Here is a 27,808-nt window from a genome sequence, read left to right on the forward strand (position 1 = left end):
AAAAAAGAAATGGACCAGCTCCAGGGAAGAGAACAACCAGCAATATATTTGGTGGCTGTAATGGTGAGTTTTTCAAACAATAAAATCAATAAATTGCTAGTTTGAAGTCTCAGCACTGCTAAGTCTTTAAGAATTCCATAGCACGTCTATTAGGGTTGTAGATAATTAACTCTACTTATTTAAGGCCAAGAGAAGATAAAAGCTAGGACCTACTGTTCAGGTATTGGTTGAAGCCTTTAAGTCGTGTGAAATAGTTCAGGTCTGTGTATATGTATTTACGTGTCATGCTTCTTCAGGGACCAGCAGTATAAGCATGCATATTTGGCATATACAGGCATGTGACTGAGCACACATAAAGAACAAAGTAGTGTAACAAATTATTATACCATCTAGACAGAGACAGTAAGCAACAGTTGGTTGGTTTTTTGAGCGTACACACAAAGTGAGATTGTATACACACATATAGAAATATAAAAAAGTGGTCAGTTAACAATTAACATAGTAATCTTGGTTGCTTCATATTCAGATGTTTTCAGTACTTTTTGTATGGGTATTTTGTCCCCCAATAATGAAGTATTAGTCTTTATTCATAAAATGTGTAAATACAATAATGCTTTGTATATAAAATATCAGCTATGTGTAAATATGCTCTATTTTCTTTATTTGGAACTGTTTTACAAATGAAAAAGGATAAAACTGACTAATTTCAACTTACCCTTTATTTCCTGTACAATGTGCTGTGTCTGTAATATTGTCTTCAGGTGTGTGACCTGAAATTATTTGTTTTGAATTGCAGCACCCCTTCTGTTGCCAGTTGCCGGGAACTCTCGCAAACGTAGAATCCTTCGGTCATCAAGAGAAGCTTGTCTTAGTACTCATGCAGTTCATTCAAACACCTTTTAAAATTCTTATATTCATTTCTCAGCAATTGCTGGTATCTTACATAGAGAGATAATTTAATTTGAAATTTATTTCAAACTAAGTCTTGTTTACTGGGCAGGGACAGTACTATTTACTGTTTCTATAAGTTACAATGTGGTTTATACTGTGTTCTTACGGGTATTTATGTAGCAGTACATTCAGTGAGTTTTCAGGCATCTACCATGAAGTGGGCACTCTACACAGTAACAGACTGTCTCTGCTCTTGAATGGTGTAGCAATGGTGATCTTTTTGGAGAGCTAAGGGCCAAGGTTTAAATTCTATGCTCAAGAATTTTTAGTTCTTGACTTTCCAGCAGACTTAACCCTACTGAAAGGGAAAAATACCCTGAAACAGAGCAAGAAGGCTGACAGAACAGGTTATTAGCTTTTAATGTATTTCACTGAGGATTTCAGTAGGATCTTTCAGAGATAATAGAATTATATACTTTTGTGTGTGTTTTTCCTTTTTTTATGCCATACTATTTAGTCACACATTTCCATAAGGCATTATAATGAATGGATTAAAAGAATCGGAAACATCATTTCTTTGAATCAATGCCTTATGGGTAGCTGGAATTCACTTGTTTACAGCAAAGCAGCTGGAGTATAATAATTTGAATTGTCATGTTTGAAGCTTTTAGGAAATCAAGTGAGCAGCTGGCTGGGTGACTCAGTGACCTAGATTACAAGGAAGACATTTGCTGCAAGAGAAGAAAACAGTGTGCAGAAGAATATCAGGTCTCATCATGGCATTTGTGACAGTGTGTTGTATTGCAAGTTTTCTGAAATACATGTCAATTTTTCTAGTAACAAATTAAATAGGTTATAATGGATGAAGACTTTATTTGATAGTATAGAATACATTTTGAGGTCTGCTACTATATTCAGTATCTAAGCTATTCTGGAAAAAAGAAGTCAAACAGATCTCTATCTTAGCACTAGCTGTGCAAATCCAGTTCTGCAGGGAAGGGGGGCCTTCCTTTTGAACAGGAAGCCCTCTGATAACTTTGAACTGTGATGTTTAGCCTCTCATACAGCTAACTACATACCTCTTGTCCAAAAACAAGAAAGCACAGGCCTCCAACTTTTGCTTTTCTTGCAAGCTTGCTCTTTCTAGAAAGCATGTGGTGAAAGGCTATGGCTCTGTACTGTCCTTGGTACCTGTCAGGACCTGAAACTGCTTGAGTAAGTTCGGTCCAGCTCTCCAGTATCTGTAGTTAATTTATTTAGCTTTGTCATCTTTCACTGCCAGAAGGACAGGCCAGAGTAGATAAGCACACTGCAGTTCCTCCTTTGGGAAGGGTTTTGTGGGGCTCTGTCAATCACAGAGTGGCAAAAAGTGTCAGTTATAAAGTATTCAAGATGTACAGCTCAGATGCATAAATACTAAATTGCATGACCAATGCCCAATACACATCACTTATTTCACCTTTTAGCCTCAGAGAACATTCATCACCGGGTGCCAATAGAAAAGTTCATGGTTTTACCTTTCTGTTTTTCTTTTCTCTATGAGCAGGCATTTTCTGGCTTTACACTGTAGGTTATTTTGGTTTTGTTTGTTTTTAAAAAAGTTACACAACTGAAACTTGTTTACACAGATGATAAACATTTCACAAATACTCGCCTTTGAAAACTGAAATACATACCTTGGCCTAGTAACTTCGTACAGAAGATAGATAGTGCACGTTTATGCAAGCAAACATTTGTAATTATGCTAGGGTAACTCTCCATGAAGTTAAATTTACCACAGGTGATGCATTTAGTGAATTTTGAGAAAAGGCTCTGAAACAGACCAAGCAGTAAGAAATGCCATTTTCAAACTCCATTAAGTTGCAAGTACTCCTTTTGAAGGATTACCCTGGTCAAAGCACACTCTTTTCACTTTATAGTGAACCAACTCATGCTGCTTTACTGGGAGATTTTTAATTTTTTTTTTAAACATATTATACAAAGCTGGTTATTATGTCAATCCCCTTTCCCCTGAGACAAAACACCATGTCTGTTAGTTATTAAAAAGGGAAAAGAAAGAATGAACAGCTTTAAAATAACTGCTTTTGAAGACTGCAGAAAGTTTCTGCATTTGCCTTTGCTCTACTGCAGAGGCAGAGCAAAAATCTGAATCAGACTGTATTGCTGCCACAGAGCTTCTGAAGCCATGTGGGAGCTGTGCAGTGGGGGTTGGCAGGTTATTTTTCTTTAAAAAGCAGCATGATAGATAGAAAGAAGATAAGATGAAAAAAGTAGATGGAAGAACAGAAGCAAGAACGAAACACTTAAATACCTTTACAGGATTAATACATGCTTTAGAAGGACATAACTTACTTAACAACACATTGGAATTGTTGGTATTTTCCCTTGATTGTTTCATTACACTATTTTCCTCTAGGCATTAAATGTCACCAGCATCCATACACATGCAGACTTCTCCTTTCTCCCCAAAGAAGCAGTTATGCACCTAAACAAAATCCACACAGATTTAAAGATGGCAGAAAACAAGCTCAGGTTAGCCCACTGGGAATAGCAAGCTTTTCTTTTGTTTGAGAGCCAGACCCGCATTATTCTAAAACATAGCTTTGAATGCTTTAAAAATGAGCTTCATTTCTTGATTGCTGAGGACCTGGATTCTGCACAGGTTTTCCCCCCATTTAAGCAGAAGTTCTGTTTTCAAGTATGGCAAAGGAAAAAAAAAAAGAAAATAACAGATAAGACATCACTGAAGGGAGCTCACTCAACCAGAAACAGGCTATAAAAGCCACAGTTTGTACAAGTCCCAGAGCTTGTTAGCAAGAACGATATTGAGCTTCAGTTCAGACAAGGCTTAACAATTAGATAATTAACAACTGTTTGAGGTGCCTCAGCAGGAAGCTGTTGCCACGTTCAGAAGGCAGATTTCCCAAAATTTCTTAATTTGGGAAGAGAAAAGGCAAGTCCTCAGCCACAGCTTCCATACTCACTCATGGTTAAGTACTTGCTGTAAGAGGCGGTCTTTTCTGCCACTGAAGCAGCTACTGGAGGCCCATGCAGCTGTGCTCATTTGTAACAGGGTTCACTTCAGTCTTCTCTTGGGAATATTTTCAACAATAATCAGCTGGTTTTAAACAGTCTGCTTTGCCTTAAGTATCATCTCATTACTTTATACACTAGGAAGTAGTGCAAGAATTTCATCTGAAAACGGGAAATTTAGGTATAATGGTTTATAATAATGGCACAGGAGATGAAAATAAAAGAGGTTTCCCCCAGCTCTTATATTCTTTTAATGCACAACCTATTTGCTAGGTTTTTCTATTCATCAGGTGAAGGAAGAATGAATTAACCAGCATTTAAGTGTCTGAAGAATGTATCAGCAGCCCATTGCTGCATTTTCACTCTGACACAAACACATTGTGTACAAAGTAGGTAAGTTTTATGAAACCCCAGACAGGCACAGGATCTGGAATCCACTAGTTCCATTTGTTAATGGAATATTTATTAACTCCCTGCAGAGCACTTTTACTCCAAATCCCACAAAGGATTTGAACCTGGTTCCTCTGCATCCTACATGCTTGCTCTAAAACCATTTGGCTGTTAGCTACCATCTTTGGAGGAAAGCAGAAACATAATTTAAATACTGGCTAAGGTTCAGAACCTTATTCCTTCTCTAAAAAAAAAAAAAAAAAAAAAATCAACACTAAGGCTGAAATTACACCTATTCAATTCCTTAACAAACCTTTCCCTGGGAAAAAAAAAGCTATGGTTGCAACACCATCCCATCCCAAGAGAGTACAAAAAGAAGACAGAGGAGACATGCAGCTCAGCTATGCTTTTGGAGCTGGTCCTCTCAACAGCTCAAAGCGTGCTAGCCCTTCAGTGGCCCACTGGTCAAAAAGGGGCCATGTATAGAGCCAAAAAGTATATGAAGGTTCAGCCTATAAGCAAAGCATAACACCAGTTTAAAAATATCCTTTTTTGCCAATAGAGTTATGGTGGTGGTATGTTAATCAGGTTTCCTGCGATTTAGCTACCGAATCCTGCCTTTACCAAACAGGAAGTTTGCATAAGCAATTAAAAAAAAATAAAATTACTATTTGTGTGTAGAATATTAATTCCACGTCATCACTGTGCAGCTGTCAGAACATCACTCAGAAGTGCTATGATTTCAGGCACCTGTTCGCTTTTACTCAGCAGCAGGTGGTGGTAGCATTTTGTAAACACTGTAACCAAACAATTTAATATGCAAGGTATTAAAGCTCTATAAGCTTTTAAGTTGGGTTTAACCTGCACCAAAAAGCAGTCAGGAATCAGCAGTTGAAGTTCATGCCAAGCAGATATGCACAGTGCTGCCCAGTTTCAGGTGTCCTTTCTGGGAGTGGCAGAAGCTGCAGAACCTCCCCCAGCAACTGCCTGTTTGTTCCTTGCTTCAGTCTTGAGGTTTATACTTTCCTTGGCTGAGAAGTTTTCTTATGTCTCCCAATGCCAGGCTCCAGCCTTCACAGTCCCTGCAAAATATTATTATATCTTTCAGAAGCTGGGCATAAAAAGTCACTTCAAAACAAAGAACAAAACAAGCAAACAAAGAAAAAAAAGTCAGGAAGCAAAAATAATGCTGGGCAAAGGTTTAGGCTGCAGAAGGCAACAGAAAGAAACGTTCGCTCCTTTACTTCTTGTATCAACTGACTTCTGTGAATAAAACACACAGGTCTGAAATACCTTCTATCAAAACACCACAAGGCCAAGAAAGGCTTCAACCTGGACAATAACAGGAATGCAGGAATGTTTACCTTAAAGTAAGAGACTTCTCAGTCAAGGATCCGATGGGAAGATTGCATGACTGATTTGCTTTCTAAAAAGATTGGTGGCTCTGAGATGAGGAGATCATCATCACCTAGTGAAGAGTTCTGCTCCGTGTTGACAAAGTTAGGAATATTAAATTTTGTGAGACAGTTCAAGTCCTCATCAAACATTCCACTGCTCCTGGGAACTTCCTGAAAGTGGATATTACTTTCCAGACCTGGACATTTCTGACTTTGTTTTGCTTTGTCCAAATGTTCCACTTCGTTAATACAGAAATGGAAAAGTGACCGGGATTCCTCAGGTATTTGACGAGAAAAAACCCTCTCCGACTCTAGAGGTCTTCCAAAATCTGCCACAAAGCTGTTCATGCGAAATCTTTTTTCGGAAGGTTCTGCATTACTAAGGAGGAAAAACAAAAATACAGTAAGCTTGAAAGTAGAACTATCCAAGATCTTAACAGCAAAACTAGTGTCAGCAACTATTATGATCAGGAAGAAATGAAACCCTAACAGTTTATTGACAAGAGACTTCAAAAGCCAGCACTATTAATAATTTCCTGCTGAAGCTATTTTAAGTCTTGATTTGCTGTGATAATTTTCCATGAGAATAAGTTATCAATGCCAGCACTCTTAAATGGTACTTCTAGGAATCAATATATTTTAATAATTGTCTCACTGAATGAGCTCAGAAATACTCCTCAGTATTTCCTCTTGACATCAAATAGTGTCAAGCTTTTTCAAAAGGGCTTTTAAAACACTTTGAGAAAAATCTTCAGTAGATAAAAGCTTTCTGAGACATAAGCAGCACTGTTGTCACTAAAGGCATTATTTGAGCACTTGGGTGTCCAGACATCAAGCCATCTTTTCCACTGACCTCAGTCAATTACATTCAGATTTCCAAATCTGGAGAGCTGGAACTAAAAACTGCTATAAAGACTGGCAGCCTTAACCAGACACATAGCCCAGAAAGGACATCTTTACATCTTCCTTGGAGTTTTCTAGATGTGTTAGCTCAAACCAGCTCCAATCTGCATGGGCTTGTGCAAGAGCCATGAACAGCTGGGGTCAAGAAAACCTCAAGCTAGATGGAGTTTTTACAGGTAATATTATAATACATTCTTTGTCAAGCTGAATTTTGGTGTATCATCACAAAATGCAAGTTACTTGCATCTGAAAGGCAGCAGAGGCATTCAGATGATAAATAGTGTAAAATCTAAACATATTTGCAGAATATAAGTTCTGTCAAGTAAGAATTAAAAAAATCAAGCTCTGTTCACATGTGAACGTGTAGCAAGTGACACTGGAGCCACATAGTTTGACTCCTAAGGGAGTACCAGCACTTACAGAGATTTTCAGAGAAACATTATAATTTAGTTCTCTCGGTTCTGCAGTAGGAGGTAGGTGCCTACATGCTTCTGAAAGCCTCAGATGGCACATTCAGAAATCTGCCCCTAAAACCTTCAAGTTCCAAGGACACCTACCATTAGTCTTTTAGCCATAGTTAATCTTAGAGACCCTTGCTTCTCAAATGGTACTTCCATTATGTGATATAAGAATTCTGTCCTAACAAAATCAGTTACGCTGGCCTTCATATCAAAGCAGTCCTCTGGTTTATCAAAACTGTATTGGCACATTCTGCATTTCTAAGTAAAGCATGTATAATAGAAGCATAACGTTTAAACTGATGCAACATGGACCAGTAACTAACTAATGATCTATGGCATACACACTAATAAGCTACTGCATACACAGCAAGAGACAGACTGGAATAATACTGTGGTAGCCTTCAGAACTGATGACTGACATTTACGTATTTATAATGCAACAGAAATCACCACTCTGAGTTTAAGTTGTGTATGTAATCTTGCAAATCTATCACCTAGAGTTTCTATGTAGTATTGCAGCACAGACAGTGGAGGTAGCAAATAAGCACAGAAAGAAGAACAAGCATTATAAGCCTAGGAAGAAATTACTTCAGAAGAAAACTTGAAATGCATCCATTAGAGATATAAAACTAGCTCATAGGTGTGGAAAGTGCTTTATAATCCAGCGAGTTATGAAGGAGCAAAGGCTGATTGTGTAGAGGGGCATGCAAGACTGGCAGTGGCAACCCAACCGAAGTGGAAGAATAGAAGACGCAAAGAAACTTCATAATGACCCAGGAGGTTGAAGACATACAACAGAGAATAATCCTGTGCTAATGAGTAGGGAACATGGGATTTCAGATTCTGAAATTCACAAACACTATCCTCCTGTATTCTTGGGAGAATGTTCATTATCTTTTTAAAACTAGACTAGAAACTTGCATACTCTTGTTCATTACAATATACAAGTATACCTTGGGGTATATCTTTTCAGAACACTCAAAATAAGAAATCCCAGTTTTACTGTGGAAGGGAGCACACACACCTGGTCAGTCAAATCCCTTTTGCAATGTTTGGGCCAACAGGACTCTCAGAGTCTCAGAAACTGCCAACACAAGAGCAGGCAGGTGAATGCCACACACCTTGAGCATCACACATACTGAAAACCACGCAAAACAAGCAGTTGCTAATGAGCTAGACCAAGCTCCCTTTTCTAGGAATCTCCAGCCTACAATGTGGAGTTCTGGTCTGCTGGATTTGGTATTAAGCTCTGGACTCTGCCCAATGGACCTGAGTGCCCTGTCAGGGTACAGATGATTTTGCCCAGGATACTCTTCTAACAAAGGAATACTTGACATTTGTCTCTAGCTTAAATACCCCTTCTCTCAGTACTCCTTGAAGTGACCTGGGGTACTTTGCAAACTGTGGAAAGCAGTAAGTAGCCAGTCCTCCAAAACAGCAGGGTTTGGCATCCCAAAGGGAACTTGGGACATCTAAACAGGTCCTTAGCAGAAGTGCTACCGTGAACCTGAGAAGCCTTCCTGAATACATTTTCAGCAAACACATACATATATCTGTAGAAGGTTTTGTTTCAGTGGATCTGCATTTCTCTGAGTGGATTTCACCCCAGAATCCTTAACCAAAGTCACCTGATTTCTTAGGAAATAAAAATAAATTTTTATCTTTACTGCAACCAATTGTACAATCTGTTTCAATAGCTGCATGAAACTTCAGGATGACATCAGCCAAGATTTTGTACTGATAGGTTACGTGAACACCTGCATTTGCTGCACACGTTTTTTTAAGGACTTTTTAAATGCAGAAACAGTGTACTCTCTTCTCCCGAGTGATGAATGACAGTAGTTTTCAGGCAGCAACTCAGAAAGATTGTCAATGCAATGTTTTGTTGCATGACCTAATGTTCTACATATACTAACATCCAAGCAAATGGAAAGTGCCAACAGGCATAATTTCCATAAGTAATTAAATTTCTGCCTCTCCCCATCCATATCCTGAACCTTTTCTTCTGGTCTAAGCATGTATCCAATTCTGAACATCTTGTACAATTTTGAAAGTACATGCTATCCTACCTCTTTATATTGAGTCGAGAAAATCATACTACTAGAAAAATCAAGAGTATTCTACTTCAGATCCATCCATCTGAACCCAGTTACACTTATCTCTCATGTTAATGGTACTTTAAGGAGCAGTCAAATTGACTTACTGAAGTTAGAGACACGTCCATCAATCAGGCTGGCTTTCTCCCAAAACCCAGGAACCCCATTAACATCTATTTCTAAAGGAGGGTTGCAAGACAGCTCACTAATGAAACCATGAGTCATGAAGAATCCAGTCAGGTATAAAGACAGAAGATGCAGCAGAGTATTATAAAATCACAGTCTGCCCTGGTTTTACAGGTAGGTGTTTATGTTCTCCAGTTTTTATATGTGTGTATCAAAAATAAGAGGAAACAAAAGGATTTGCACCCCTTAGCATATTCCTGGATGTTCTGTTTCCAGTACTGTACACAGGGGGTTACCAAATCTCAAGAAAACAGTGCTCAAATTTGTTAAAGGTGCCCACTCAGCATAAGTATTAATTGGGCAAGCATTCAGGCACACAGCTCCCAAAGCTGCAAGGAAGTTTAAAACAAATACAGAAAGGAAATGACTGGGCTCCCTTCAACAACTGAAGAGAAGTCATTAAGATTTAGGTTGAAAGGGATCTCTGGAGGTCTTTAGCCTTATGTCCTGATAACAGCAAGGCTGACTCTGACTCTATTCAGGTTATCTGGCATAGAAGGTGACCAAAGATGGAGGTTTCACAAACTCTCTAGGCAACCTATTCCAAGAAAATTGATGAAGAAAGCAGAAACACAGTGGGAGATATCAAGCAGCCCTCTGCTACCCGAAAGTGCATTTTTACAAGTATACAGACTTTTGATAAATATCCATATTAAATTTTCCCTGGTATAAAACTGACTTCATCATCACTTCTTCCCCTCTTGTATTATTCATGTGGAACACAGACTCAGCTGCTCAGCTAAGAAACAAGATCTGCAGGGAAAAGAAGCAGCACACCAACATTTACAAGGACTTTAAATATACTTCAGAGCAGAGTCTGGCTACTTTAAGGCACCCTGTAAGGAAGGCAAAAATATCAGCCATGAAGTCCAGCAAGTTGGTTCTGGGAAGCTGAATTCTTCTGCCTCTCTTTCCTTCTCACAGAAGCAAAAAATCAGGAGCACAGAAGAGGCTCATGATACATGCACGTCCTCCCTAGTACGGCTCTGCATCTAGAGTGGTGCTATTACAGCAAGTTTCAGAGCCAGTCAGCATAGGACTAAATAGCAAAGAACCTTCAGCAGGCAGAGACAGGCAGGCTGCTTTAGAAAGTGATAAGCACTAACAATTGCCTTTCACAATCAGGTTCTCATCATTGCTACCTGCCTGTAAGAGATCTCACTCTCCAGAGAGGCTTTTTGTTTCTACTTTGTGGCACGCAAGCCTGAGAGGACATGTGGGTTCAAACTTTTTCAGAGAACGAGACACTGACAGCTTGTGTGCTGCACAAATGCAGATGAATGGTTGAGGCCAGGCATAGTCTGCACATACTTACAGGTAAAGAACAAGAAAAAAATATGAGTTTGTGACTTTCAGGGGACCCTGGTGTTAAACACATGTGGTCTGATCTGTACTTCAACATCTACTGCAATTTCTCAGCAGAAACTAAGACAGCCTGACACTGGGGGAACTACATGGCTATGGGAAGATTTCATAAATACTACCAATATCTACCTTTTGGACTTGAACATACAAATGTGGAAATCCTCCAGACTTCAGCTTCCTTAATTTAACATTTGCACTGCATTTTATTTGTATATACTCTGTCAGTATTCACATTTCTCCACTCCATCATAACATAAGCCTACCTAGAATGACCCCATTTGTTTGCAGAACAGTAATCTAAAGCCATCTGTTTGGCATCCTACCCACCAACTTCATTTTAGCATGAAAATGCACACATGCAGCTGTTCCCTTCTTACTGCATGTCTACTAAATATTTGCTAAATAGAGTACATATTAATAACAGTTCTACAGAACTGGTCTCCTACAAGTGCTTGGAACAAAAGTTATTTGAAACACTGCCAGACAGCACTTGTTCGTAAGGACAGAGTAGTACAAGAAGGTGCTGAGCCAGGGCAAGGTCAGCACTGTCGCTGCTTGTTTGGGTGCTGCACAAAAACAGATTTGCCGCTTAGCGGGCTGGGAGCTATTATTCCAGGTTTCAGACTCACTCTTGATGTGGTGTTCCTGTCTTCGTCAGCAGGGTCAGGACAAAAAACATGAAGATGACAAAAACTGCAAGACCAACCCAAAATCCAATCACAATTGAATCTGGTGAAAAAGAGAAAAAGAAGATGATCAGTATTTCAGCTGCAGTTGCAGAAATTTCCCTTCCACATGCAGCATGACTGCAAAATCCAAAAGACTTTACATCTTACTTTTGGATGGCAAAGAGGAAGGACAATCATATTTATCTATTTTTAAACAGAAAGCCGCCACTGAAGCTCTCATTTCTAGCCCAAACTTTACTGATGTCCGAACACACAAGAGACAAGCTGAAGGAGAGAAGACACTGAGTTCTCTTGGTTAGTAAAACAGGAACAGCTCCCCTTGTGATGCCTGGCTCATGTCCAAACATTGCTTTGGAACAAACTTCAGTGCTAGAACTCAGAAGAGATGTTTATTTGATTTACCACAAAAAAACTCTAGCCCTGTAGAGATGAGCTCCTGCTATTTTAAATTCTTTCTGCCTGAGACCATTAGGTTTCTGGGTTTTGATAAATTTCTTTGACACATTAAGTTTAGGAAGATCCAGCTTTCTTTCAGTGGTAAGATAGAGGATTATGAAACAAACAAAATCACAAGAAAAAATATATTTGCTACCTCAACAAATAACAACCATCAACATACACAAGACATTTCTGAGTAATTTTTAATTTAGGATTTGAACTTGCATACAGAAAACTGCAATACAATGTCAGAGGAGCCAAATGGATTTGAACAAAAATGTCAAACACTAATTATAAGCTAATTACAAGAAAAACACCAATGCAATAGCCAAATATAGAAGTAATTGGGAAGAGCATGACTTTATGCCTATAGACATAAAATGTACCTACTCTTCTAATTTACAGCAAAAAGATCCCTAGATAAATTGTCGGTCCTACTTGAAACAACTTATGCCCACTTATGACTTAACATTGATCCACAATTGCTGCTGAAGGAATCAAGTTCCTGGAAGCTCTGAGGTTAAAGAGAGGTACAAGTGGGACAAACATATTTCCTGAAAACAATCTGGCCCAATCTGGCATGGCCTAAAGCTACAGAGCAACAACCCAAAATATGACCTGGTCCAGGACCCAAAGTATACAGGTACTTTTTCATCTGTCATTTCAGTTACTTAGTTTTTGTTTATGCAAATATTCAAAACTTCCACTGTATAGAGTTCAAAAAATTATCATATAAACAAGCAACAGGGAAGTCTTGGTCAGGACAGGTATCCAGATTTACCCTCAATCTCTTGTTATGCAGCTATTACTGAACCTCAAAGACCCTTGTTGGCTAGAAAGCTCTGTGATGATCCATCTGACCCGGTGCAACAGACACAGCACAGCATGGCACTTTAACCAGCACGGTCCATATCCTACAGGACTAACTAAAGACACCAGAAAACAAGGAATCAGCTCTCTTGCCTGGTGCTTGACCCTAGTGGTTAATCACACTCTCACTGTGAAAAATCTTCCATGTTAAAAGGCAGATCTGGGAGCTGGAAATCAATTCAAACCATTTGCTCTTTCTCTGCAAAGTGCCTGATGCAACTTGAGATTTTCTGCCTGTGAAAATACTCTTATGACAATCAAATCACTCTTTAATCCCTTTTTCTGGTAAGCTAAGGAGGTTAAGTTTCAAATCTCTCCTCTGCCACATCTCCCACTCTCAATACCCTTCGTAAAATAACTAGAGAGTGGTTCAAATACAGGTATCCATGATGGAGGGGAGCAGGGAGAGTTTATAATATTCCTTCTTGCTTAGAGCACAGTGGTATGAGTTTATTTCTGTAATTCCATGCACTATGAACCCTATATTATTTTCTGTATCATTCTGTAAATATAGCCTGTATTCAGTGGTTCAAGATGCATCTTGTGTTTGGCCTTACTAATACACAATAGCTCATGATTATCTACCATCCTGCCAGACTTTATAGTACCTGAAAATTTCATCGAAATACTCACATTTCAAAAGATCACCATTTAGCCATTTACAGCTACTATTACCTACTAATTAGTCAGATATGCTTTGATTATATGCAACTGCACTGATAAACAGAACATGAAGTCTGACCAAGTAAGATGTCTTAAATATATGCATGTAGATTATACTGATCACGCTGCAAAACCTAACAAAGGAAAAAAAAACCTTAAGTAAAAAAAAAAAAAAAAAAAAAATCAAGATTCTGATAAACTACTACTCTTCACAAAAACCACACATGCCAGCATTGTGTGTTCCTATAATTAATGAATAACAAGCCTGTCCTGCATTTTGTTTTTTGGTTGTTTTTTGGTTTTTTTGGTGTTCCAGTCCCAACAGAATTCCTAAGTTTACTGAGCCTAAAGCTACATCTTCCTTGCTTTACTATGGCTTCTGACAGCATTCCAACCCTCTGCTGTATTAATTACATTCTTTGGATTTGTTTAAAATGAAAGCAGGTGTCCCAAGTTCTCTTCAGTGTTGAATTTAGGTCTCTCTCCATGTTGCCACTATAACTTCTGCAATCCAGAGGTGACTTATTTATATTTTTTTCTCCTGTCACACTCTTGGACACACCAAGCTAAAAAGACGGCATGTACATAACACTGCAACTAATCTTTGTAATCAGTAATCTTTGTAATCAGTTTTGGCTTCTGATTAAATGGAAGAATGGAATATAAATAGAAATATGATAACAGCGAACGTACATTTTTCAAGTACCTAACATTTGTAAAAATACAGACCACAATCATCAGACTTTGGGGAAAAATAAAAGTAAAGTACAATTCAGGGTGAAAAGCAACTTCTGCTCTAGTTCTTCTGAAAGTTATTAAGAATTGCAACAAGTTTCCTTGGACCACTACAGAGTCTCTCCAAAACCTCCTGACTATGCAGACCCAAGGGAGACCAGCCTTTCTGGGCTACTGATTGCCACTGCAATCCCTCTTTCCCACCCTGAATCATGATCAAATGAGGCAGAAAGTACATATCCAACCCTGGACTAGTGCTCCAGCAACGAATGGAGACCCTTCCCCAAGACTTTGAAGGCTGTTGCTCAAACCCTCTCACAGTGCATCCAGCTCAGAAATAAAGAAACAAAATTATTTGCTTATCTTTGGTAAAATGTTTTTAAAACATCTTCCAGTAATTCTGAGTTAGTCTCTTACTTTTTTTTCCACCCACCATTTCCTCCTCACCTCCTCCAAAAAAATAGAAATTTAATAAAAGTCAAAGCCATTGCCTAGACTTCAGATAAATGTTGGCCCAGCTGTATTAGTTTGTCCTAGCTAAATTTCCTCTCAGTTCCTACCCATAGTGTTCATCTGTCTGATCCCTGTCCTCCACCTGTTACTTCTACTGTAAAACAGCTCCTGTATTAGCAGAATTCTGAATTCAGCACCCTCCTCCTATGAAGTCCCAAAGACAAAAGTTTCTTCAGAAAGAGAAATTTCTTCTTTAGATCTGTTATAGCCTTCAATTTATTTTCTATGAAGAAAAACAAAAGCTGTAAGGTTGCCCATCACTTTCCTTTTAGCATTAACAGGAACAAAACCAGAGCAAACCAGAACTACCAAGTAGTCACCAGTAGCTGTATTTGCTGTTATAAACTGTTACTGATCCTCTGATATTCTTCAGTATTGACAAATTCCTATCACAGCCAAGAAATCCATGGTTCTCTCACACACAAGAAAAGCAGTCAAGATATAGAATCATAAACAATTACAATAATCTAATAAACAGAGTAATAACTCTAATTGCTGAGAATTCAAAAAATTAGGATAGAGATATTTCTGTGCAATAATCAGTTACAAGGAAGAGTAGGAACAGCAAGACGGGCAAGCTCAGCTGCAATGAAATGTATCTCTACTGAACTTACATTTATGAGCCTTCAGGCCTTCAAACGACACTGGTCCATATTCATAGTACTCGTACTCCCAGGTGTAATCAGATTTTGACAAGGCCTGCTGGGAGGTTCTGTTAGAAATCAGCCTCAGGGCAGACATCTTGCACCTCAATAAATATATACCTGTGGATATGAAATGTGTTACTAGAGACTACACACTTCTAGTGCTTCTTTTCATTTTATAGAATCCTTTCTTATTTATGGGATCTCTTTCTCACCAGTGTTCCCAAGAATAGCCACTCACACTTACAAAGGCCTTCTCTCACCTTTGCCTTTAAAATCCAGTATCACTGCCACATCAGACAAAGCCATCACATTCCCTTGCCTGTCTTTGCTGGCCAACAACTGGTCAGCGAATGTTTTTTCTTCAACGGAAAGAAGATAATCTACGTTCACTTCCACACAGATGCCTGTTAAATGTACAAACATATCAAACCCAGGCTCCTTAGATTGAATATAGCTTTTATAGCTCAAAAATAGTAAATACCAAAGACCACCAGCCTCAGCAGCTTAGGGTGAACGCTGCCATGAAAATCTGGACAGAGAAATGGCTGGACCACCAGTTTCAAAGGGTTTTATCATCCACACAAAGTCCAGCTGGCAGTTGCTTACCAGCCGTATCACTCAGACTGATACTGGGCTAACAGCATTTAACATATTCCTAAAAGAGCTGGACAATGAAATTGAGTGCATTTGTAGCAAGTTTCTGGGTTATAAGGAGACAGTAAAGAGGCTGGAGGGCAGACTGTTACTCAGAGAGACCTGGACAAGCTGGAGAAAGGGAGTGAGAGGAAACTCATGAGGATCACTAACACAAAGTTCTGCATCTGGTAGGGAAAAATCCCATGCAGCAGTGCACCCTGGGAGTTGACTGCTGGGGAGCAGCTCTCTAGAGAAGGACCTGTCATGGACAACAAGCTGAACATGAGTCAGCAATACACCATGTGGTGAAGAAGGCCAGGTGTGTATTGGGCTGAATTAACAAGAGTGTAGCCAGCAGGTCAAGAGAAGTGTTTATTCTTCTCTGCTCACTACTGGTAAGGCTGGATCTGGGGTACTGTACTTGGTTTTGGTATCTCAAACAACAGAAAGACATGGACATGCTGGGGCACATCCACTGGGAACCCACCAAGTCAGTCAGGGAGCTGAAGCACAGGATGCACAAGAGCCTAAGGAAAGTGGGTTTGTTCAGCCTGGAGAAGAGACGGCTCCCACAAGAACTTAGTGGTCTCTATACAGTTACAATTACAGTCAGAGGGTGCAGAGATGACAGAGGCAGACTCTTCTCAGAGGTGCAGAGTAAAAGGACAAGATGCAAAAGACAAATTGCGAAACTGAAAAATTTAAATTAGATACAAGGAAAAAACATACCTGATCTAGATGATCATGCTTTGAGCAGGAGGTTGGACCAGATAACCACCAGAGGTCCCTTCCAGCCTAAATTTCTCTGTGCTAATAAACAGCTTCAATATGCCACTATAGAAAGAAAATAAAACAGGAGTGATTTTCCCCACAGATTAACAAAGACCTTCAATGCAACATTAAGCATCATTAAATTGTCTTGACAGATATTTCTGTCATTACCACAATAGTACATTAAGGATTTGTATTTTGCAGAGTATTTTTTTCAGAATGTTAAGACAGTTTTATGCATATCAAAAGAGAGCACATCTCTGTGCAAAACAGGTGCTTCAACAGTTGGAGTCAGGACATCCAATTTGGAATATATTACAAAATACTTTCAGTAAAAGTGAATTTAGCTTTGGGTAATTTCGCATTCACTTAAAACCCATCAGGGTGAAGACTTCATGTAGTTCAAAAAACTATTGCAATTAGTTGTTCCTGTGAACAGTGAAACTTCTCAGAGCACAAAGTCAAATCCATATAAAACTTACTGAAAAGAAAGGCCCTCAATAGCTGTGTCACTCAAAATAACTAAACCTTTAGTCCTTCCTAAAGATAATTAGATTGACTAAGGCTGTGCAAGTAAAGCACATCGTTCTGCTAGGAGGACCACAAGTAAAGAATAGGTATCAGGCACAAAATGAGGAACACAAATTAACCAGGGAATTTGAACAGCTTTTCAAATTTGTAAAAAAATTCTTTCTGTAGCTATTTTAGCATGAGTAAATGCTGGCAGGAATGTCTCAAAACAATTTTAAATAGACAGTGAAGTATTCCTGAAAAAGTAAACTTCATACCCAGTTACAACGTTTAGAACCTTAAATACATACCAAAACTTGACCAGCAAGTATATAAATCCTTTAAAACAAGAAACGGATCTATTTATCAACTCAAACCAGCTTAGTTTTCACGATAAACAATTTGCCAACAGGAAGGAGGCAGGTGGAATTGGGAGAGAATTGACCAACCCCATTTGCTTGGGTCAGGAAAAGGAGCTTCAGTTACCCTCACTCTCCTTTAGGCACTCAGAAAGCTCCCAGCAAGAATAAATAGCCTGAAGCATAGAGGAGGAAGAAAAAAGATGGCTGTAATGGACAATCCAGTTCATGGCTGAGGATGTTTCCCCCCCTTTACTTGCAGCCCTTGAAGAACACGACAGAAAGAGGTACTTGTCACTTTAAGTGACTGTTAACAGTAAAGTTCCTCCTCTGATTTCCCAGTGACTAGAAGACATTTTCTAGAATCAAAAAAAGAACGTCTAATTAAACTTCAGGCAGAGTTCATCTTGTTTTTAATCAAGTAAGGTAACTGCTGCCTTCTGGGAGAAGCAAACAGCACAGAGAATAACTTAAGATTCTCATCCTAGTTTGCTCCCATCGCAGCTCTGTCAGTTTTCTCTTACAAGACCGTGTTTCCTTTTGTGACTGAGTCCTAAGAGACTACATGGTGCTGCACAGGGTTCCCACCTACTTTTTCCCTCTTTCCCTAATGTTTTGTTGTTGATGTGTCTATTACACATTCCTGTTTAAGGGCTGCTTTTCACTTTTATAGCTTCCTAGAGAAGTCTTTAATTTAAATATTTCTCATATTCCTTGCTTTTAGTATTATAAAAAAAAAAAAAAAAGCTGAACAGAACAGTAATAGGCAGGCAGAAAACTTCAGAATAGGATATATGCACAGTCTGAAAATTGTTTCTTCTTCAACCCAAGTGCAGGCAGATTGGATTAATTGAGCCACATGCAGATCTCTCTCCCGATCTAGTCACTAGTGTCCATTATGATCTATGGGGAGAAGAGCCTCTTTCAGGACACAAAGAAACTGTCTGGTTTTAGTCTTCGGTTAGGACTTGGAGCTCCAGTGTTTCATCACTGACTACAAACATTTCTAGACTTACTTCTACGGTAGACAAACCTACTATGAGAGGGAGAGGTGCTAACTAAAACTTGGATCATCAGCTATCAGGCTAAAGCTTTGTCTCAGGATTTGTGGGAAATATAAAATATGCCTCTAAATGATCTAGTACAGCTAAGCATAAACATTGTCCTAAACTAGTTTGCAGTTCACTTGTAAACTTTTTCTGTCCAAATGCTTCCAAACCCTCAGCCTGAAACATGTTCAAGCTAACCTTTTCTACTTAAAAAGTCAGCCTAGTATGGTGGAACAAGGACCAGCCCAGCAAAAGTAGTGAACATTAAGACCATGCATCTCCCAAAGAGCAAAGCAGGGCAAGCGGAATGCCAGCAGCCTGTCACATGTATCTACCAGGCTGCAGCAGGTCATGGGACTGTGGGTGCCAGATAAGGGCTTCTGGGAAGGAATTCCCCCAGGAGATGCACTCAAAGAGCCCTTTTTGCCTGGAGTGGATAGCAGTGATTCATCCCACAGCTCTGAAGCATGACAGGGAGCTCTTCTAACTGACCTTGCTGAGGGTTTTTTTGGGGGGGACAGGAGTTGTTTGAAGCAAACACGAAAGCCCTCCCTTGTTGACTTTGATGTGCATGGATGCAGACAGCATTTCCTCACCCTGGCTCATTTCCTTCAGGAGTAAGTGAGCAACAAAAAGCTTCACTTCAATCACTCAAGAAACCCCAAAGCAGGGCTGTGTTCAGCGCTGCCAGTCAGGAGATTCAGGCAGATCAGTCTCCTGGAAACTTAAAAGGGCAAGTGCTTCTGGCCTTCTTCTGGAGCACTGGGTTGTCCTCTGCAGATAGATAATGTCAACAGGTACCCAGACACTCCCCATGGAGACAAAACTGCAACTCCTGGAGCTGAATTATACCTTAATATGAACTCATTTGTAACACATGTGAAAGTTTGTAAGGCCACAGCTTGCCTGCCAGGCGTACCTGAGCAAGGCATTTTGACCATTGGGCTATATCTGCACAAAATCTACATCTCTAAACTGCAGCAGTGGGGAGCCAGACACTGCTGCACTTAAGACTATTTGCTTCAATCTGGACATCACTGGCACATCACACAATGCTTACAGCCACTTACCTTTCAAACTGAGTCACTGTAAAGGCAGAACTGGTCCCACACTGTATCTGAAGCACAATTTCCTGGTTTGTACCACCACGGGGGGCACCAAAGGCAAATCTTGTTTTGTGCACATCTGGAACCAGCCTCGTATGTAACCAGCAGCAACCTCCTCCAAACCCGACCTGCATGCACAAGAATAAATCTACGTGGACTAGTCAATGTACTGTTCATTTCTGGAACAAGAGAAACTACCTATACGGTAGACACAAGCAACCTGGTAAATTTTTAATCCAAATCTACATTTGTTTTTCCATATAATTCCATTCTACTTACTGCCAGAGAGTCTAAGTACTTTACACTCTTCATAGAATAAATGAACAAACTGTTGGCCCTTTGCAAAGCGTGAAGATCCCAAAAGCCAGGCAGAAAAAAAAAAAATAGTAACATATCAAACTGTAAGAAGTCCTAGCCTGAGAAAGCTTCACACTACACCCTCAGGCATCAGCTCCATCAGCTAGGCACTACAATTAACCCAAAAGTTGCTAGCTGTAAGAAGTTAACAACTCAGGCTGTTCCCATACCTGCAACAATATTCTGCATTGGGGAGGAAGGGGATCACCTACCACCACGTTCCTTTTTACTCTGTCGCAAAGACTAAGAGGTGAGGTCAGAGGGAAAGAAGTCAGCAAGGAAAGCAATCACAAACTCATTTACTCTGTACTGCATGAGCTGAAAATTACCACAGACCCCATCTTTCTACAACCCTACTACATGGATATTGCTTCAAACAAGCTGTGCCACCCCCAAACACTGATGAGAACGGAGTCTGCAGGAAATACTTAACCAAATGGTCCTTGCTTCTTGCTAATTCTCAAGACCGTAGAGGTGCAGGATTTGAGTTCAAACTTGTAGTCTTTTCAGGGGAATACCCAATCTTCTTGCCTGCAATAAAAGAGAGGAAACCAAGCCATACTAAACAACTGAAATTTAGCAAGAAAAATACAAAGATGGCTGAAAACTGACTGTACAAATGAAGAAAAAAAAAGGGACAAACTAATCATACATGCTAACTGTGAGTGCATAACACCTGGGACTTTCCTTGGAGAGGAAATAAAGTACCACTGTTAACATTGGTTATGTTTGTGATTTATGCTCACCAAGAGCATCATATGCATGAGCTATGGCACTAAAATAACAAGAATGATGTTGGGTTCATCACAAAAGGACTTTGTAACAATGATAAGAAAAAAAACTTTGGTTTAGTCAATGCTTGTCCTAGGAACTAAGGACCAGAAATGACAAAATTGCAGACACCTGTGCCTCACATCACTGTTATACATCATATAACATACATTTTATTATCCTTATAACTATGCAATGTAAACTAGACTCCAACAATAAACTGTTTACATACCACACATATAAATTATCATGAAAATTTCTTATTGTCCATGCGCTTTTAGTGTCTCGTGCTGTGTGTGTTGCAGTGTAAAATATGGTCTCCACACCATTTAATACAATTTGCATGCTAATTGTAAAGCTACTGTTTGTACTTAATCTAAATGTTATGACTTCAGAGTAAAATTTAACAAAGAAAAGACCAAAACAGTTTGCCAGATGTTTTCCTAACAGAAGATAATGATGGATGCAAGCACTAATGCCTGCTTAGCATTCAACTCAGCAGGGGCCATCTGGAAGTCAAACAGAAACTAAAATGAAATCGAACTGTACTATGAGCTCACAACTATATGGATCTGAAAATAGATGGAGCAAACATATATAAGCTCACTCATAGACCTTGTCTGAGAAGACAGCTGAAATATACCTCTAAGACTGCATCACAGAAACTATGTATTCCTTCTGCTCTTAAAAAGTTACAATCCTGCACTGACAGTAAAGTGAGATGGAACAGTTAATGTAGAGCTATTGGGACTTTTTCCCAAAACACACTAAAGCAAATAGCTTAGCTTAAGTCCAGGACCAAAAGCCTTAAAAACTGCAGTCAGAATATAGTGTCTTAAGAGACGCTATTATCTACAAATAATAAAATGATGTTATAATTCCACTTAAGTAACGATAAGTAATGATAATTCCACTTATTTCCTGCAGCTAGGCCAGAATTACACAATCAATCCATCACATACGAAACTGAGCTTCAGTTAAGCTCAAAAAACCATTTCATTTTGACATTCAAGATGGCAAAAACTGATATATTACAAAAATTTACCCTTCCACCCAAATAATAAAAAAAAAAAACCTTGACAGTTACTACAGTCACACTAGAAAACAAGACTAAACCTTCATTTTAAGCAATGAAAATCTATTTTTCTAAAGAGAAAACAAATAGATAAAACTGCATCTGAATAACAGGTTTAAATTTCTGAGCATGTTTTAAAAAGGGAAGATTATCTTTTCAACAATCTTTTCTCAGACATGCCCCACCTGAAACCTCCACTGAACCTGCTTCTGGAGGGCAGCAGGCTCAGGACATGGCTGGGACACCGCGAGGCTCTGGTCAGAACAGAGCTCTGGGTACAGCCGAGCCCATCTTCATCTCCTCACTAAGAGTTAACCTCCTCTCAGATGTGCACATCTGGCAGCTTCAAAACCCAAGTTCTTTCAAAACCAACCAGACTAGAAGTGCTATCAGTGAGGACTAAAGTACTGTGACCTTGCAGTTCTATAACATTACAAATGCTGACATCAGTGGTACATGTAAGTATATTCAACACTCAGGTATTCCCCGCAACTGCTTAAAATAGTGCCAACTAAATTTAACCTTTCACACTACAAATTTTTAGCCTTCAACCTTTGAGGTGTCTCAGGCTGATTTATTATAGAAAACCCTCAACTGAAAGAGGTCTGGTATATCCACTAATGAGGTAAGAGTAAACTGTAGAGCAAGTTTGCAACTGGCCTGCCCTGAATGCCCCTGCTTTTGGGCTGTACTATCCTCCTGAATTTTCCTGGCTTGGCAAAATAGTATTTTTTTGATTTTATTTTATTAAATATCAATTTTTATTAGCTTTATTCTCACAGAAAGCTCAGCACAAAGATGGAGATGTTTTGGTTTCCTTGTTACCCCTGAATTCTGACAATCTGATGCCATGTTCAGAGTAGAGAGAAAAGAAAGCTCTTCCCCCTCCATGCTCTTACTGATCAGCCCAGTGCAGGTCAACTGGAATTGTTCCCCCAAAAGGTGAGTTAGCTATAAGAGTTGTTTTTAAAATATCTTCTATTTGTGTTATCACTCAGGAATCTATTAAGAAAAAAAAAGGCAGCCTCGACAGCAGGAACAGAACACTGTACATTTTTTGTAACTAAAAGATGATATTAAATTTGAAAGAAAAAAAAAAAGAAAAAAATCTCGCTGTGAATTTACATCAATGCATGTAAATCTAAGCATAGGGTCACTAGACTAGATTTACTCAAATCAGCTAGTCTGCAAATCGTGAAGAAACACTAGAAGCACAGTGCTCAGTGTAGCCAAAAAACAACTTAATCCAAGAGATGAGACAACCCGGAGTATTTCAAATAACCATACCTAAACTGACCATTTTTAACAGAGGTGAGGCTGAAAGAAGGAACTACTCCTGTGTGATTGCTTCTGGGATCTCAGCACTGATTGAGAGCCAAAATTACCCAGGCTCCCTTTGTGTCTGTCACCTGGGTGTGAAGAGGCCTGTGCCTCACTGCCACTGCTGGGGCCAACCTCCCCAAACCCATGGGGCTCTCCATCACAGCATGCTAGACCTGAGTTTAAGTTCAGAGCAGCTGTTGGTAGGCTCACACAGCCAAGAAAACGGATGAGTGCATTCAGACCTCATTTCATAGCTCTGTTTTGGCTTTGCATCCATGAAAAACCACCAAAGCACCAAGGCTGACAAGCAGAGTGGAAGCTGAGTACATTTCCCCTCTTCCATTACAAAATAAGACTCTAATCTTCACATAATGTCTATCTGGTCTGAGGTACAGGCCTCCCATAGCATCTCTTCACTTCTCAGTGGTTCTCCCTAAAGAAATAGGTTTGTTTCTAGCCTATGCTGAAACCAGCAGAAGATGAACTGGCAGAAATGGAAAAAAAAAAAAAAAATTAGTATGATAGACCATTTGTTCAGAGCTACTATCACACTTTGTGCTACAGTGAAAAAATGTTCAGTTTATGCTCTCACCCACACAGTGTCTATAAAGCCATAATCTCTCAGACACAAAGTAACGGTTGAGTTTTTCAATTTGAAAAACCAGTTGTGTATTACATTTCCCCAAGAATTAATACGATTTAAAAAAATACAGCTTTTCGTGAGAACTTTCACACTTGAATGACAAACATTTTCTGAACTTTCGTAGCTAGCCTACGATACAATAAAGAAAGTTTGCTTTAATCAGTTCAGTGAGAATTTCAAACAGGCACTGAAACAGAGCTGTTTATTAGAAGCCAAATTGGTTTGGGATTTTTTCAAACAAGAACTGTTGGTTGGTTTTTTTCCTGTCTTTTAGATATAATTCTTCCCTCCAGTGCTTCTGAAAAAGCAAAAAATTTATTGTGGTGCCTCAAATACAAATTTCTTTTCAAGTAAATCAGACAGCAGTACACAACTCACAAGCACACATCTGAATTCTCCCATTCTTAATCCCTTTCACATCTCTGTGCTACACCAGGCTCTAAACTAGAGACCAAGAAAACATCATTACAACAGTACAACCAAGGCCTGTTGCAGTGAGTACGCAGAATTAAGCCTTCATTTATTTGTACTAAAATTTGAACTAAAATTTTGCCATTAATAGCTCGTATTACTGGTTCAAAGACTTGTAATTTGATTTAAACTCTTGAACAAGCTGCCAGAGTTAACATTTGTCCTTCACCTTAAAATCTCTTCCACGACAAAGTACAGGCGGATAACCAGCACAAGAATAGGCAGTAAACTACTTTGGCCAGCTCTTAATATTCTGGATTATTTTTTTCCTTCAAAAAATAAAAGGTATTCTCTTGCAACAGCTTGATTTATTTTATATATTTTTGCTTGCAACTGATACACCCAGAATGTCTCATTATTTTTGGCAAGAATAGAACCAGACTGTTCTCAGTCAATGGAGAGTTGCTGTTCCCCTGGCTTCTTTCCAGGTATTTATTGCTGTGGTTAAAAATTATCTTGATTCTCTGATTAGGAACCTGAATAGGAAACCACCAATGGAGAAGAAAAAACAAGCAGTATTTGATACAATTTTATCCGATTATCTCCAAGCAGAAACCAAAACATCTATTTATTTCCACAGCACTTATGTAAATCTGCATCCCTGTGTATACAGATTCTGGGGAACTCAAATGAGAGTAACAGACAGGAGCAGAGGGAGCAGCTTCAAAACAGAGCAGTGGGCTGGGAAACACACCTCGAAATAAAAGTGCCTCAATGTTCTCACAAACAATCCCTGAGCAGCCTTGCTGAGACACTTAAAAACAGCATTGCCACTGCTGTCCCACCCCTCTACCAGCTACACCTGTCCCAGGAGAAGTGGCAAACTTCTCCTGGTGTGCCTATGCTTCCAGTCACCACCCAGCATTAACTTCTGCACAACCTTGATATGTCAGGATAAGACGCAAATGTCAGGGAACAGAGACTGTTCAGAGGGAAGTTTTGCCGGCTGATGAGATGATCGTCTCTAGCAAAAAGAAAGGCAGACAGGTCAGGAGAGGGACCTGAACTGAGTATCATGCCAGTCACTGTCAACAGAGGCTGCTCACTAGACACTGTGCAGAGATAACTGTTAAGAAAGAGAGAGTTAAGGGAGAAGGGGGAGGCGGGGAGAGGAATAAAAAGTATGAGATGCAGGAGAAATCTAGAGAAGAGCACATGGGAGAAAGTGAAAAGGGCAAGACTGAAAAAAAGGAGAAGTAATCTAAGGCTGCATGGAGATGGTCATCATAAAATCATAGAATGGTTTGGGTTGGAAGGGACCTTCAAAGGCCATTTGGTCCAACCCCCCTGCACTGAGCAGGGACATCTTCAACTAGATCAGGTTGCTCAGAGCCCTGTCCAGCCTGGCCTTTAATGTTTCCAGGGATGGAGCATCTACCACCTCTTTGGGCAACCTGTGCCAGTGTTTCACCACCCTCCCTGTAAAAAATTTCTTCCTTATGTCTAGCCTTTTCATGCCTTCAGTCTGAAAGCACAAAAGAAAATGTCATCTGAAAAAACAAAAGAAAAAAAAACCACACCACAAGAAACACACAACAAACTTATCTTGCTCATTTTTGCCAACAGGTTCAATTTTTAAGTCCATTCAAATGCTCAGCAGTCAGAGCAGAACGCAACATATAATTTGAGGGACTGAAAATAATTCCCATGTATTCCGAGCAAGCTCTGTGCTTTCTAGCTGGTTTGCTTTGTTTTTGTTTTGATAACGTCAGAAGGAATCACTCTTACAAATTCGGAAACGAGACACAAGCTTTCTGCAGGTTGCGTTTTCCACGCCAATCAAACGAACAGCGCCAACCTCAAGTGTCTTCAACAATTTATTTCAAATCAAGTAAAAATCAGAGGAGTATTTAAGAGCTAGAGGCTTGCGAAAGTCAACAGGTCTCAGTATTAGAACCACCCAGCCGCGCGGTAACGCAGGCTGAACTACCGGCACTCGGGGCAGCGGCGCCCCCACCCACGCCTCGCCGGGAGGCAGGACAGGGCAGCACCGCCCCAGCCCTCCCGCCGCTCCATCACCCCCTCACCGCGCTTACCGCACCGAGCGCTGGGCAACCCCCGCAGCGCCTCTCCGTCCCGGGCGAAAAGGCGCAGCCCCGCGGCGGCGGGACGAGACAGCGCTGTGTGGGAGGTGGGCGAGATGACGCCGGTTGGGGTGACGCCTGCCCCCGCTGTCCTACCTGCCTGCGCCGCGGCAACGGCCGCGCCGCGCGACACCGCGCGCGAGACCCGCCGAGGCGGACCGGACCGGACCGAAGCGCGCCGCGCCTCAGCCAATGAATCAGCAGCAGCCTCGGAACCCCAGCCCGCCCGGGAGGCATGGTACGGGCACGTGACGCGGCTGGGCCAATGGGCAACGCGGGCGGGAGCGGCCCCGCGGGCGGACGCAGGTGTGGGCAGCGCTCGTGGCTGTAGGGCGGCCCGGCCGACGGGGACTGGGACCGGGACCGCGACCGCTACCGCGGGCGTCGAGGGGAGAGGGAAGGAGCGGGGCAGGGAGCTGCGCGGCTGCTGGCAGGGGCAGAACGCCACTTGGCAGTGCCCACTGTGTGTCACTTGCCGCACCAGAGCACAGACATGTCAAGGGGGAACGCTGATTTCGGAAGGTGAGGAGAGCTGAGAAGGATGGGCTGCCCTGCTGGGAGTGGAGGGGCCAGCACGTTTGCATATGGGCAGGCCCCCACACGGAACCATTGTGAGTTGGGTCCTTGGCCCTGGGCAGCCAGGCCCAGCTGTCGCAGCTGGGGGGATTGTGTGGCTTCTCACACCATTTCCATCCCGATGAACTGCAGCTTCTTAAGATGAAGAGACCTTTAAGAGTATGTGAAATCAGTACCTCACTCTTCTGTGTGCAATCATCAAAGCACAAGAAATGACGGACTCATTGAGGGTTGGTAGGATATATTTAATGGAAGTTCCCGTTCCTGCAATTTGTGCCCATTGCCTCTTGTCCTGTCACTGGACATCACTGGGAAGAATCTAACTCCACCTTCTTTACTCCCACCATCAGTTATTTATGCACACTGGTAAGAGAACCCTGGGCCTTCTCTAGGCTAAGCAGTCGCAGTTCACTTAGACCCTCATACATTACATGCTCCAGTCTCTTCACTACCTTCATGGCTTTTAATCATCTTTGTGGCAATCAAGTTCTGTAATGAATGACATCATTTGATTTTTCAATCCAGTACTAGGAAACAAGTCTGATCTACCCAACGAAGCCGCTTGCCTGCTGCAATACCCACCCTAAAATGTTATGGTGGGTGCTTGCTAGGGCTCTGACACTTACTCTTTAGCATCAGCCTCTCAATGTGCTTTGTATCCATTTGTCTTCTTGCACTTGAATGCAGGTCATGTGCAAGTAAAGGGCATCTGTGAAACCACTAGTTTTCGTATATATCTTTCCAGGCAGACGTATTGTCTTGGACAGTGCTGTCTCTCTCCAGCAACAGTCATAAAGGCT

The 27,808-nt window shown here is 40.5% G+C and overlaps 2 protein-coding genes across 8 annotated transcripts in view; one reads left to right on the top strand and one right to left on the bottom strand.

Moving 5' to 3' along the window:
- Window positions 1-978, top strand: part of CEP162 (centrosomal protein 162) — a 46,306-nt gene extending 45,328 nt beyond the window's left edge. For all 5 annotated transcript variants that reach the window (XM_071806794.1, XM_065833671.2, XM_065833672.2 and 2 more), the window contains one exon: window positions 797-978. The gene's annotated coding sequence lies outside the window, so the exon portion shown is untranslated. The remainder of the gene's footprint in view (window positions 1-796) is intronic.
- Window positions 979-2,656: 1,678 nt separating this feature from the next.
- MRAP2 (melanocortin 2 receptor accessory protein 2) lies at window positions 2,657-26,646 on the bottom strand. Of its 3 annotated transcripts, XM_071806798.1 has the most exons (9): window positions 26,385-26,646; window positions 20,499-20,596; window positions 19,673-19,836; window positions 16,643-16,747; window positions 15,538-15,681; window positions 15,245-15,394; window positions 11,352-11,451; window positions 5,679-6,090; window positions 2,657-5,396 (listed from the first exon to the last, which is right to left on the bottom strand). In XM_071806798.1, the coding sequence occupies exons 5-8, from the start codon at window positions 15,581-15,583 to the stop codon at window positions 5,697-5,699; spliced, it is 690 nt and encodes a 229-aa protein (XP_071662899.1). In that variant the 5' UTR covers window positions 15,584-15,681; window positions 16,643-16,747; window positions 19,673-19,836; window positions 20,499-20,596; window positions 26,385-26,646; the 3' UTR covers window positions 2,657-5,396; window positions 5,679-5,696. The 3 variants fall into 3 exon arrangements, with proteins under 3 accessions (XP_071662899.1, XP_065689748.1, XP_065689750.1); XM_065833676.2 differs by having other exon boundaries at window positions 19,673-20,596; window positions 26,529-26,646; XM_065833678.2 differs by lacking the exon at window positions 15,538-15,681 and having other exon boundaries at window positions 19,673-20,596; window positions 26,385-26,645.
- Window positions 26,647-27,808: the final 1,162 nt, after the last annotated feature.

The sequence above is a fragment of the Patagioenas fasciata genome, chromosome 3, assembly GCF_037038585.1.
Source record: "Patagioenas fasciata isolate bPatFas1 chromosome 3, bPatFas1.hap1, whole genome shotgun sequence".
NCBI lineage: Eukaryota > Metazoa > Chordata > Aves > Columbiformes > Columbidae > Patagioenas > Patagioenas fasciata.